The sequence below is a fragment of the Lagopus muta genome, chromosome 3 (genome assembly GCF_023343835.1).
Source record: "Lagopus muta isolate bLagMut1 chromosome 3, bLagMut1 primary, whole genome shotgun sequence".
NCBI classification, from domain to species: Eukaryota; Metazoa; Chordata; class Aves; order Galliformes; family Phasianidae; genus Lagopus; species Lagopus muta.
The window spans coordinates 68,664,107-68,676,106 of NC_064435.1; the positions used below are offsets into that span (position 1 = coordinate 68,664,107).

At 37.7% G+C, this 12,000-nt stretch overlaps 1 protein-coding gene across 3 annotated transcripts in view; it reads left to right on the top strand.

Annotated features, from left to right (window-relative positions):
• Positions 1-12,000, top strand: part of ADCY2 (adenylate cyclase 2) — a 205,591-nt gene that overhangs the window by 53,623 nt on the left and 139,968 nt on the right. For all 3 annotated transcript variants that reach the window (XM_048939390.1, XM_048939388.1, XM_048939389.1), the window contains one exon: positions 7,616-7,777. In XM_048939390.1, the coding sequence (XP_048795347.1) occupies positions 7,616-7,777 (162 nt within the window). The remainder of the gene's footprint in view (positions 1-7,615; positions 7,778-12,000) is intronic.

Below are 12,000 nucleotides of genomic sequence, written 5' to 3' on the forward strand. Positions count from 1 at the left end.
TGCTATCTACTAAATCTACAATGCTTTCTGTTCATAAATTGGTTGAACTTTCAATTTTTGTTCTGAAACCTTACTTCATTCTAAAATCAAGGAAGATATTGTGTCATAAACGCTTCTTTTTCTCTTTTCCCCCTTGCCCTTTTTTTAAATAAAGTACTTGTGATTCTAAGCATAAGAACATAAATAAAATTCCTACAGGGTCAGAGCCATTGTCCATCTACCTCTGTATTCTGTCCCCAAGGATGTCAAGAGGAGCTGCTATTAAAAGACAGCACACAAGCTTGCTCACTTCCTGTGGTCTGTTCCTTTTGTATTTCCCCAGCATCCACAGTTGTGCTAGAAATGTCAGAGGGTCCTGCCCTGTCTCTTTATTATTGTCTTATGGACAAGTAGTCCAGGAATTTGTTTAATCTCTTTTAAACCTGGTGGTACACCGTGACCTCCTGTGGTGCTAAGTTCAAGAAGTTCACAGTCTGGTACGTGAAGATGTACTTTCTTTTCATCTGTTTTAAATCAATTCTGTAGTATCACTGAGTGCCCTTTTGTTCCATTATTATAGGGTTCAGTGAACAATAGGCTCACCTTTACCTTTTCTAAATCTTTCATAATTTAAGACTTTCAGAGGTCATTCAGCATAGAAGGTGATTTTAGCACTCAAGGAATTTTTTAAGTGGGGAACATGTTTTGTTCTTTGAATGTTGCCTGGCTTTTTAAAGTCCAAGTCAGAGGGTTTGACTTCTGGAATTCATAGCATGTGGACTGGCAAAAACCTTTTATGTATTTGCATCAGTTACTCTCCCTACACAAAGTTTTTACGTACGGTCTGTAGTTTTTATAAATACCTTTCTGACACCTCAATATATACAGTGTATTAAATCATAAAAATAGTAATTGCAGAAAATTTGTAAGATTAGTAAGTCCTGTCAATTATGTTATGAAACTTAGTTGTTTGTTTAGAAAAATTAGGATATCTTCCTTTGTACTATTATATACATAGACAGCCTTTGAAATCAGTAGCCATAATCCAAGCGTTATTCTTTCCAAGAGAAAATTCTTTAACTACCTGTTAATACTCCCGTTACACAATTAACATCTGAGAGCAATCTTATAATGTGTTGGCCCTCTTAATGTGAATATTTGTAATCTAACTGTTTAATTATGTGATCAGAGTCTTTCTTGAATATACTATGGAAAGGTAGTGCAATTTCTCTAAAAGTTTTCCTGTCATTACATGACAAGAAGCTGTCCTGAACCAGAGATATTTCATTAATTATTGCCCTATTAATCCTGTGTGTAATTAACACTGTGAGCAGCGCTTTTCCATAGTTCAGAGTGAAACAGCACACTTAGATTTATGTGCATGTGTCAGCATTGAGATATGCTCCTCAAGGGGAAATTGTTCTGAATAACATCGAGTGATTCTTCCATAAGCCAAACAAGTCATGATTAACCTGTTAACACAGTGTTATGAAGTCTGACTAGCTGTGGAAATAGCGAGTCATAGTTGGAACATGACTTGTATAAAATGAGTAATTAGTGTATTTATGATACCGTTGTTCTCAGTGAAAAAAGCAACAACTCCTGTGTTACCCTATTTGCAAGGAAGCACACCTTAGAGTGGAAAATATGTTGAATTTTCAACCCCAAACACCTGTCTGGATTAAGGCAATGTCACTCAGAAAAGCAACTGTCAAACCGGTGGGTTATTCCATGGGCTTCGGACCCTCTACAGTATATGGCATTAGAGTCCAAACCAGGGATCTATCCAACAGTCCTATCTGTGAGCCACTAAGTCTTATCTACTTCATGCCAGTTTTCCTAGGTCACAGTCATTGGTATGGTTCAGAGCCTGAACTGGCCGGCATATGTCTAGAGATGCTGTGACAAAATAGCCATAGTTAAAAACATTCAGATTAGGTTTGATTTTTAAAAAAAGAACTACTGTGCAATGAAGATCATTCCATTTTGCTAGATGTGTAGAAATGCATAGCTATAATTTTATGCTGTGTCCTATATCAAGAATGAATTTCCATGAGAGATCATGATTGCTGGTGATATCCCATGCTGGACTGTCTTCAGGCCTATTAGTGTACATCCACTCTTGTCGCATCACTGCAGCAGTCTGTAATTGGAAATTTCACTGTGCTTCTGAAAGTAACTGCATAAAATCTGCAGAAAAATAGTCCATTACAAATCCATGTAGACAGCCAAATTATGGCAGCTCATTGTCCTTTATATTGCCGTGGAAAAGAACACCCACTTACATAATTGAAGAAAATCTGGCACTTCTGAGAGAAGAGATGCCCAGAGCAGCAAACACACTCAAGGTTGGATAAGCTCTGACAGCCAAGAATCATGGGCAGAAGTCCTGGATATCTCTCAATCAAAGCTGGAAAACCACAGGCTTCCTTGCAAAACTTTAACCAAAAGTGAATGCTGTGTGCCCTGATGTATAACATCAGTGCCCAAATACTCATCTCCAGGGTATGGAAAATGATAAGATTGTCAGAAAAGCCTGAGAATAAAATTTCTAAAGCAATCCAAGTTCAGATCAGGACAAAAAGGCATGTTTTGACTAGTTAGTGGCAGTGATGACTCACATCAAATATTACTTCCAGCACAGTTTCAAAGCAGCTACAGGCTTTGTGGTTATGGCATGCTTTGGTGGAACAGTTTGCTTTTAATAGTGTCAAAAATACTGCTCTGTAAATTAATACTGCATTTACTGATGGGTACGCGTGCCAAGTGTAGACATGTGATGACACCTATTAGCAGTGACACTCTAACTTTTGTTTGGCCCTGAAATGGTCAGGCTGTTGGACTTGATGATCTTTGAAGGTCTCTTCCAACTGAACTATTCTATTCTGTTCACTCTTTCAGTGGGATTGTTGAATTCTTCAGAGCTTGCCATCACTTTGTGTTAGTATTTATATAATATTTATATATTCTGTCAATTCCTGGAAAAATATCATGAAAAAAGTCAAAGACTGCTGCTGTACATTCTATGACTCAGTCCTGAAATCCCAATTCTTTCTACCTTAAGAACCACCCTACACAGAAGTCTTTGAGAATCAACTTCTGTTGTATCAAACTTATATGTAGTGACTTCTGAAATACTTTGAGTGTTCCCAAGCTTTACGTATTAATTATGTGTGTTCTAAAGATGAAAGGTAAAGATGTTATATTTCATGGTACCTTGGGAGAACACTTTTGTGCCACGGTGAAATCGAAAAGGAACCTTTGTGATTAACAGAGCTCTCAACCTACTGAATCATTAAACCATTGCTGGAAATAGAGAACAGGAATGTTGCCAAGAACCAAAAATCCTCATGGATATGAGCATTTTAGGTGAGAAATTCCGTTTTAGCAATCCAAAGATGACTGACACCTCTTGTATCTTCTCAGACCCAAGTTCTAAAACTGCATGTTGGCTATTTTTTGATGCACATTAAGTGTCTGCTCTGTATCTATATGCCAGTGTAAGAATTTGCAGATCAGTTTGTTTTCAGTTGTTCTTTAACATGATTCTAATCCAGCTCATCCTATTTGATGCTGGGTAACTGAGCATTTAAAGTCAAAGAGCAACTGAGGTCCTCCCCCTGGATTGCTGCATGGCCTTTGATATGGTCACACATCACATTTTTATTCAAATTGGAGGGATGTGGATTTGAAGGGTGGACTGTTCAGTGGATAAATAATTGGTTGGAAGGTCACAGCTAGAGGGTTGTGGTCAGCAGCTCTATGTCCAGGTGGAGGCTGATGGTGAGTGGTATCTTCTGTCTTGGGACCAGTGCTCTTCAATATCTTTATCAGTGAAATAGTGGGATTGAGTATACCCTCAGGAAGTTTGCTGATGACACCAAGCTATGTTGTGCAGTTGATACAACAGAAGGGAGGGATGCCATCAAAGGGAACCTGCCTAGAAAAGCTGGAAAAAGGGGCCCATGCGAATCTAGGTGCAATTTGAAGATGACAAGTGTTAAGCTGTTTGAGTTGGGGCAATCTAAGGCGTGTACAGACAGGGAGAAGAGCAGCCCTGCTGTAATGGACTTGGGGCTCTCAGTGGATGAAAAGCTTGACATGAACCAGAAGTGTGCACTTGTATCCCTGAAGGCTAAGAGTATCCTGGGCTGTATCAAAAGAGGTGATTGTCCCGCTCTGCTCTGTCTTGTGAGGCCTCACCTGGAGTGCTTTGTCCAGGCCACAAGAATGATGTAGAACTGTTGCAGAGGGTCCAGGGTGCTGGAGAACCTCTCTTAGGGAGAAAGGCTGGGGGAGCTAGGCTTATTCAGCCTGGAGAAGAGAAGGATTTGAGGAGATGCCATTACTATCTTCCTGTGCCTAAACGGAGCTTATAAAGAGGAGGAAGACCAACTTTTTACACAGGCAGATAATGAAAGGACAAGGGGTAACGGTTTCAAACTAAAGGAGAGGAGTTTAGATTAGATGTTTCGAGGAAGTTCTTTACTCAGAGGGTGGTGAGGCGCTGGCACAGCTGCCCGGAAAAGCTGTGGATGCTCCATCTCTGAAGGCACTCAAGGCCAGGTTGGATGGGACTCTGGGCAGCCTAGCTGGTGGATGGCAGCCCTGCCCATGGCAGAGGCAGGGGAGCTAAGTGATATTTAAAATCCCTTCCAATTCAAGCCATTCAGTGATTTTATGATTTTGTGATTCTACAATTTTATGACTCTGTGAATGCATAGTATTAAGGGGGAGCTGAAACTTCTGTAAAGTCTTTCTGTTGGCAGTAGTGGAAGGTAAAAATTCTGCATTTATTTTGTGTGGAGTTACTGTAAGCCTCTTTAAGTTACTCCATTTAAGTGAAGTAACTTACCGTTAAGAGCAAGTATCATTTATGTATTACAAAAGTGGAGCTGATGTTCTAGGTACAGCTGAATATCACAAAAAATATTGCAATGCATCTCTTTTTTTTTTTTTTTTTTTTTCTTTCCTGTTCTTAGTAATCTGTTTTATGGGAAGTTGTAACAGCATCATATTTTACCTTATATCCACTGATGAATTTTAGTACCTGGCTTATACCTTGTGAGTCAGATGGATTGTGTAGTCTGGCTATATAGTCAAGCCGTATTTAAATATATAAAATACTCAGGTCCGATTCAATTAGAGAAGAATAACTTTTTATTTTCTAATAACAAAATTTTAACAAATATGCAAATGACTTCTGCCCCTAGATCTAAACTTGGGAACATTTAAACCTTGTTTTCAAAGTCCCTGGGTCTTGGAGGTATTTGGAATATTTCTGCCAGAACTAGAGCTCAGGGTTCTTTTTAAACCAATTTCTTTTTCACAGGAGACGTGTCTGAGACAGCTGGTGTTACATGCCTTCCTGGTATTTAGCCTGCGGTCATGTTATGTCTATATTACAAGACCTTTCACTTTCGTTCTTACCACCTAACTCACTCAACTTCCTCCCCAGTGCTGATACCTTTTATCATGACATAGAAGAAAATGAGATTGCTTTAACACGATTTATTTTCAACAAAATCACATTTGCTTTTACATACGTTTTTTCTTAACTCTTAATATACTCGCTTATGAGTTTTTTTATTATTATTTGGTCTGTTACTGCTCCAGGAATTGAAACTAAACCAACCAGTTCTTATCTCCATTTTTTTCCCAGCCTTTCAAAGGCATTTCTCTCTTCCAGCCTGACAGAACATTCTACATCTTTCCCAAGTTTTGAGATGACAAAGTTAGCTCTCTCAGTGTCACAGCTGATTTTTACCAGGCCTGGATAATTTGAAAACACCATACTTCCATAATCCTGTTCTTACTTAGAAGTTTTTAAAACCTCTTCCTTACGGTTAGTTTTGTTAACATCTGATCACAGTTAAAGCTTTCAGAGGGGACTGAAGAGAGATATCAAGTGCTTCTGTTCTTCTGTTTCCTTATACTATCAGCTGATAGATTGAAAGAGTACAGTAACAAAGGGTTTTTTTGTGTGTGTGTGTGTGTGTTTTTTTCCTTTATTTTCCTTTCAGTTCCTCATGGTTCTGTTTTGTTTTGTGCCCTGAACATTTTGGCTCTGTCCCTGTTTGCATCTGCTTCTATGTGATCACTGAAGAGCTTGGGCTTCTGTCAGATTGGTCTTTTCCTGTCCTTCCTAGATGTGGTGATAATATGTTCTGAGGGTATGCCAGGTAAAATATACGTCTGCATACAGTGGAGGTTGGGCAGGAAAGCGTGAGGTACAAACATGTGGGCTGCAGAAGATATCAATGGGAAAAAAAAAACAAAAACGATAAGACCGTGAGAAGAATGCAACTGCAGTACAAGCAGTGAGACTTGAGCATAAGGGATGATTGGGCAGAACCAAAAGGTTATCAGGAAGGAGCTGAATTAATCTTAATGGAGGAATTAGAGAAAGATGAGTGGAATAGAAATGGAACTCCTTCTCCATCCAGTTCCTTTTCCAAGATGGGGAAGAAGATGCCTCCACATTCTGGCAGGTATACATATATTAGGCTTCAGTTTTGGTTATGGAGTCATCACATGCAGGTGTGAAGGAAACAAACTGGAAATGAGAGAAGTAAGCAGCAAGTTATTATTGCTAATAGCAACTTGGGATCTGTCTGAGTTGAACCCTGCAGTTCTAGATGATAGATGATGAATAGATTGATAAGTCAACTAAAAGAAATGGTAAGGCTTACTTAGGGACATAATACACAGGCTGGTACATTTCCAGAAATGCCTACTTTAGTATGCAAAATCTTTCTCTCAAATCCAGTTGTGCTTGCTCAAATATGTGATGGAGTTTGGAACATATGTGTACCATCAAATACATAACCTTTTGTGTGTATAATGAAGGAGTACCTTTTGCTGGTTCAGTCTGGGACATGCATATGAAGAATTAGTTTCACAACATTAGCGTGGACACTAGTATCCTTTTCCAAGAAGCTATTAGTAAATTCTGCTTATGGGCTGTGATCGTCTGAAGCTATTTTCCATGTTCAAATATATGTAGTGTTTTAATGGCATTTGACATACATTGTGTAGATACACAAAATGCTTGCATGAATTGAGGATTTTGGTATAGTCTTATATAACTTTATTTAACCTATACAATACTGTGTATTAAATTTTGATGTTTTTGTGCATCAAGATGAATCTTTCTGCCTTACTTACAATTCCTTAGACCCTGTGGAATGATTTGGCAAAGTAATTGTTTTGCGATGCAGCTTTTAATCAAAAACCACTAATCACAGGAGAACTACACTCTTAACTGTAAACAGGATGGTTAATGCAATAAAACATTGAAAAAAGAAACTTAAAGTCAATTTTGAAACGTTAGAATGCTGTGAATTTCTTTAATCATGAAGTTGAATCTTGAAACTGCACTTTTAAAATTATATGCGATGCAATTTCCTCAGCATTTTCTGAAATTAGTTCTCCAAAATCAACCTTCCTTAGTGGTTAACAGAAATTTTCTTGTATTTAAAAAAAAAAACAAAAAAAAACAAAAAAGCAAAAACCAACAAAACCAAACAATGTATAACTTTATTCTGATGAGAATTTAAAATTAAATGTTATTTTTTGAATGTTATTCCAGAATGAATTTGACATGCTTCTTTTTTTGTCTTGCTGTCTTGCACAGGTATCATTTTTCTTGTTCATTATTTTTGTGGTGTATACCATGCTGCCCTTCAACATGAGGGATGCTATAGTTGCCAGCGTCTTGACCTCTGCATCTCATACGATTGTGCTGAGCGTCTGTCTATCAGGTACAGCTGTTATAAAGGAGCACTTGGTTTGGCAGGTAGGTGCTTTGTGAAATTAATGATTAATTGCACACTTAATATCCCAGTAAGTAAGACCATGAGTTTCCCGATTGGTTCTTCTCCATTTCTGAATTGCCACAGACTCAATTTATAGCTATTCGGTCTCTAATCCTGAAGCTGTCAGCAGTGCTATGTCTTGCTGAAACACATCCTTAAGTGGTAGAATCCACAGCCACACACACACAGTGCTTACCACTGTTGAAATTATCATTGATAAGAAAAAATTCTGTGATACAGCCATACTCTGGTAGGTGCATTGCCACACATCTACGTAAAACACGTTTCTTCTTACCTCATCAAAGCCTAACTTGTAGGCTTTAAAAAAGATTATTTTCCAGGTAGCAGTGTTGTTTTTGACTCAAAAAAACCAAAAAACATTGCTGCTCAGAGTAGCCTCAGCTGGGTTTGCTGGAAAGAAATTGCCCTCTTGAAGTCCAACGTAGGCCTTGTCCTGTATTTCTCAGCCTTTTATTGGCATTTTACAGCCTCCTCTTGGCCAGGCTCACTGATTGAAGAGGGCAGACTGGCTGCAGACATCGTGACATTTACAAAATGCACCTGTATTTGCAGTTGGGTTTTGGCTTGTAACTCAACTCTAATCATTTTGCTAGAGAACATTATCACAGATGAATAATTACAAAAAAAAAAAAAAAAATCCAAATAGTGGGAATTCTTTTTCCTCTCTGTTCTGGAGAATATCTTTCAAATGGTGAAATATCATATTTTTTTATCGTGGTACTGTGATGAACCTAGGTGTCCTCGTTAGAGATCTGTAAAAAAGGGAATTTCATTTTGAAAAGCACGTACGTGCTTTTTTGTATATTTGTATGATCTCAGGGAAGCAAAATTCTTTTACCTTTTGCATCAAAATTGCAACAAGGCTTAAAAGTAGTAAGTCTATCAGAAGAACAAGGAGGGAAGGCATTGTCTTATTTCTTCCAAACGGCATGAAATATGAAACAAGTAGTTTCAACTTATCGTTTAAGTTATGTCATTGTTTGAAAAATGTGCCTCAGAACATATCTTCAAAATTACACTGATTTTACAAAAGTAAATTAGTGGTTCAGGAAAATGCATTGTATTTCCAGACATGTCTGCAGACCTGTGTTATCTGGAGTATTGCAGTTGAAATCTGATAAAAAGTAGATGTTCCCTGTAGAAATATTCAAATGGTGAGATATGTGGCTTTGCATTTCTCCACTTAATTTAGGTTAGTTGTTATTGCTGAGCTTGCTGAATTGTGCTGTATGCTAAGCAAGAACCACTGTCATCTGCAGTCAAAATATAATTTTAATAATTCATTGATATGGTATTGTTGATTGTATTTGAATAAGCTGAGGATAATTTTATTCTTGGTTTTGTGTTGACTTATAGGTTAGGGTATCAAATTAATGTGTGTTCCACTCTTTCCCTAAAAATGTTTTAGAGATGCTGTTTGTGGAACTTATTTATTTTTTTCTGACCATTATAATCAGGTGCAACTAAAACAAGACTTTCAAAAGATGTTATGTTTTAGAGACAGAATATCTCTAGAATCAAAAGAAATAAATTATGGACTCTGTTGCATCTTTGAGCCCTTCTGTAGCTTCCAGTTTCTTTCAGAAAGAGTGGAATCTTTGGGCAGTTTGTAGATTTGTTATGAGTATTTAACTTCAAGGGTATTATTAATTTTCTATTCCCTCTTTGAGAAATGTATTAAATGTTCTCTGTGCTTTGGCAGTTGATGAAAGTGCTGAGTGCACTGAGCTGTCATGGATATTGGACTCGGTCATGGAAGGGTCTGAAAGCCATTATCACAGCTCACTGTGCCCTCTGTATGCATTTAGATGACTGTTTATACTATGTGTAAGCAGAAAAATGCTTTGTGTCCTTTTATTTGAAATGAATAAATAAAAAAAATATGATTGGATTACAGACATTGATTATAGTAAAAAGAGAAATAATGCTGTTCAATGATATGCCTCAAGTTGATTTAGGATAAATGTATGCAATTAATGAAAAACTGAAGTGGGGTACAGTTATTTAAAAGACTTGAAACGTTGAATCCTTTTTTTTTTTTTTTTTCTGACCAGAAAAGGATGTTGTTGAGGCCTGAAATGAAGTTGTTTCACAGAGCTCAGTCACTAAAGCCCCAAGATGAGGAACTGGCGGTACACTGACATTTGAAAGCTTAGAAAAACACACTCAAGGCTGAGCTCAGTAAATCCATGGTTATGGAGCTGCACTGAGTTTTGACAAAAATATATTATTTTGATTTCAGGGCTACTGGTCCATCTCAGCAAAATAGAAAAAAAACCAACCAACCATGCAGTGAATGTGGTGTTTTTTCTACTAGGTGCTTAAAAAGCAGAAAACTAGTAGGATAACAAATCTTCTGCTGGGTAGATTTTAGCATACATAATGTGTATATATAGCATGTATCCTTTTGGAAGGTGTATGTGCATCTCCTTTGAAACTACTTTCTCTATATTGGAAGACTGATTAATTTCCTCTGAGTTTTCTGTTCTCTGGCCTGAAGAAGTTCTTTCAGTCTTTTTCATATGGTGAATTCTCCTTGCTTTTTCTTCCATCCGGTAGCCCCCTGCTGGACTTTCTTCAATTTTTCAGCATCTTCCAATCACTCTTGCTGCTAACCTCTAGCATTTTGGAAGTTATGCATACCTTTAGTCCATTAGCAGAGGAAAATCGGTGTCTGCGCTCAGTTTAGGCAGATCCTATCTGACTGTTTTTGCCACTCCTTTTGTTGTCTTTTGTCGTTCTTTTTTTTGTTGTTGTTTGTTTGTTTGTTTTTCTTTTTTACAAAATTGGCTTCAGTAAAACTGAAGGGCTTAGTATGCTTAGATTATCAAGTGTTGGTTGTGGTCAGAGGTAAAAATTTCCTGCTGATATAAAGAATTCAACTCTCCTTGTTACTGGAGCTATGTGTGTTTTTTGGGGAGGTGGGATCATCCCTGTTGTAAAAATTGGCAATGATGGAGACCTTTTTTCACAAATCTTGACTTTTTTTTTTTTTTTTTTTTTTTTCTCCATTATTGCTGAATGTTAGTGTTAAAATCTTCTTCTTTCCTAGTAGGAATTTGTCTGGCCTTGTTATTTAGCTTTCATCTGCTAGACTTGCAGAGCCAGTAGTATCCAATTCATTTATCTCTCATGAGAGTACTTCCAGATTATCACGAATTCACCTAATAACCTTTTTATCAGTAAAATATTTATTTTAGGCAACCTTAATCAGTTGCCTGCTTTGATACTAGCTCAACCCTTCATCACTTTCACAGCTCTTCTCTAAGTCCTTCCCTGTGTTTCATCGGCATCTTTCTTGCAACGTGGATGTTAGCAATAAGGAACACTCAAGAGGCAGCTGCAGAGGTGCCAAATGCTGATCGGAGCTGAACCCACAAAGGGGTTAGTGTGTGCTGGTGTGCTCAACACAGAGGCTTACAGCTCTGTGCAGAGTTGAATGCACAGGAATGGGATCTGTGACAGCAAGGAGGAAAAGAGTCGCATGTGCAAGCTTCAGCTTATAAAAAGCAACTGTGTATCTATGTGTTTTTTTTTTTTTTCTATTGACAAAATTAATCCTAATCCTATCTAGGCACATAGTCTGGAATCCAGGACTTTCCCTCTTTCCACATGAACATCCTACTACTATGCAGAGAATCCATACTGTACAGGGTTTTCCATCTGCTCCTGGCAGCCTTGTGGTCAGGACCACTGCAGAACACATCTGCATTTATGCTGTTAAGGCATTTGGCTTGGAAGACTTCAACGGCTCAAGATCCTTTTCAGTTATTGCTGGAATGAGAAGTATTTCACTGCCGTCCATTACCATAAACACACAACCTATCTCTCCCCAAACCAGACCAGATTCTGATCAAATAGCTGTGGTTTTCCTGCTTTATTATCAACTACTCAACCATTCTGATCTCACAATGGGCTGATACTATCAATAAAGGCCTTTTGTTTTTAATTTGTTAAAAATAAGCTAACTAGTAACCTTAAATGTGCCAGAAGGTTGTTGTTTTTACTCTCTCAACAAAAGAATTTATTGGTTTTTAATCCTTTTTCCTCGCTAAGCATAGGGATTTTCCAAACGTTGGCTAACTCATTACAAAATGTCACTGTTTTTTTTTTTAAACTAGTGTTCCTGACTTTTTTGATTTTTTTTTGAAGGGGGGCTGTTGCTGTCAGCATTGAAGATGTG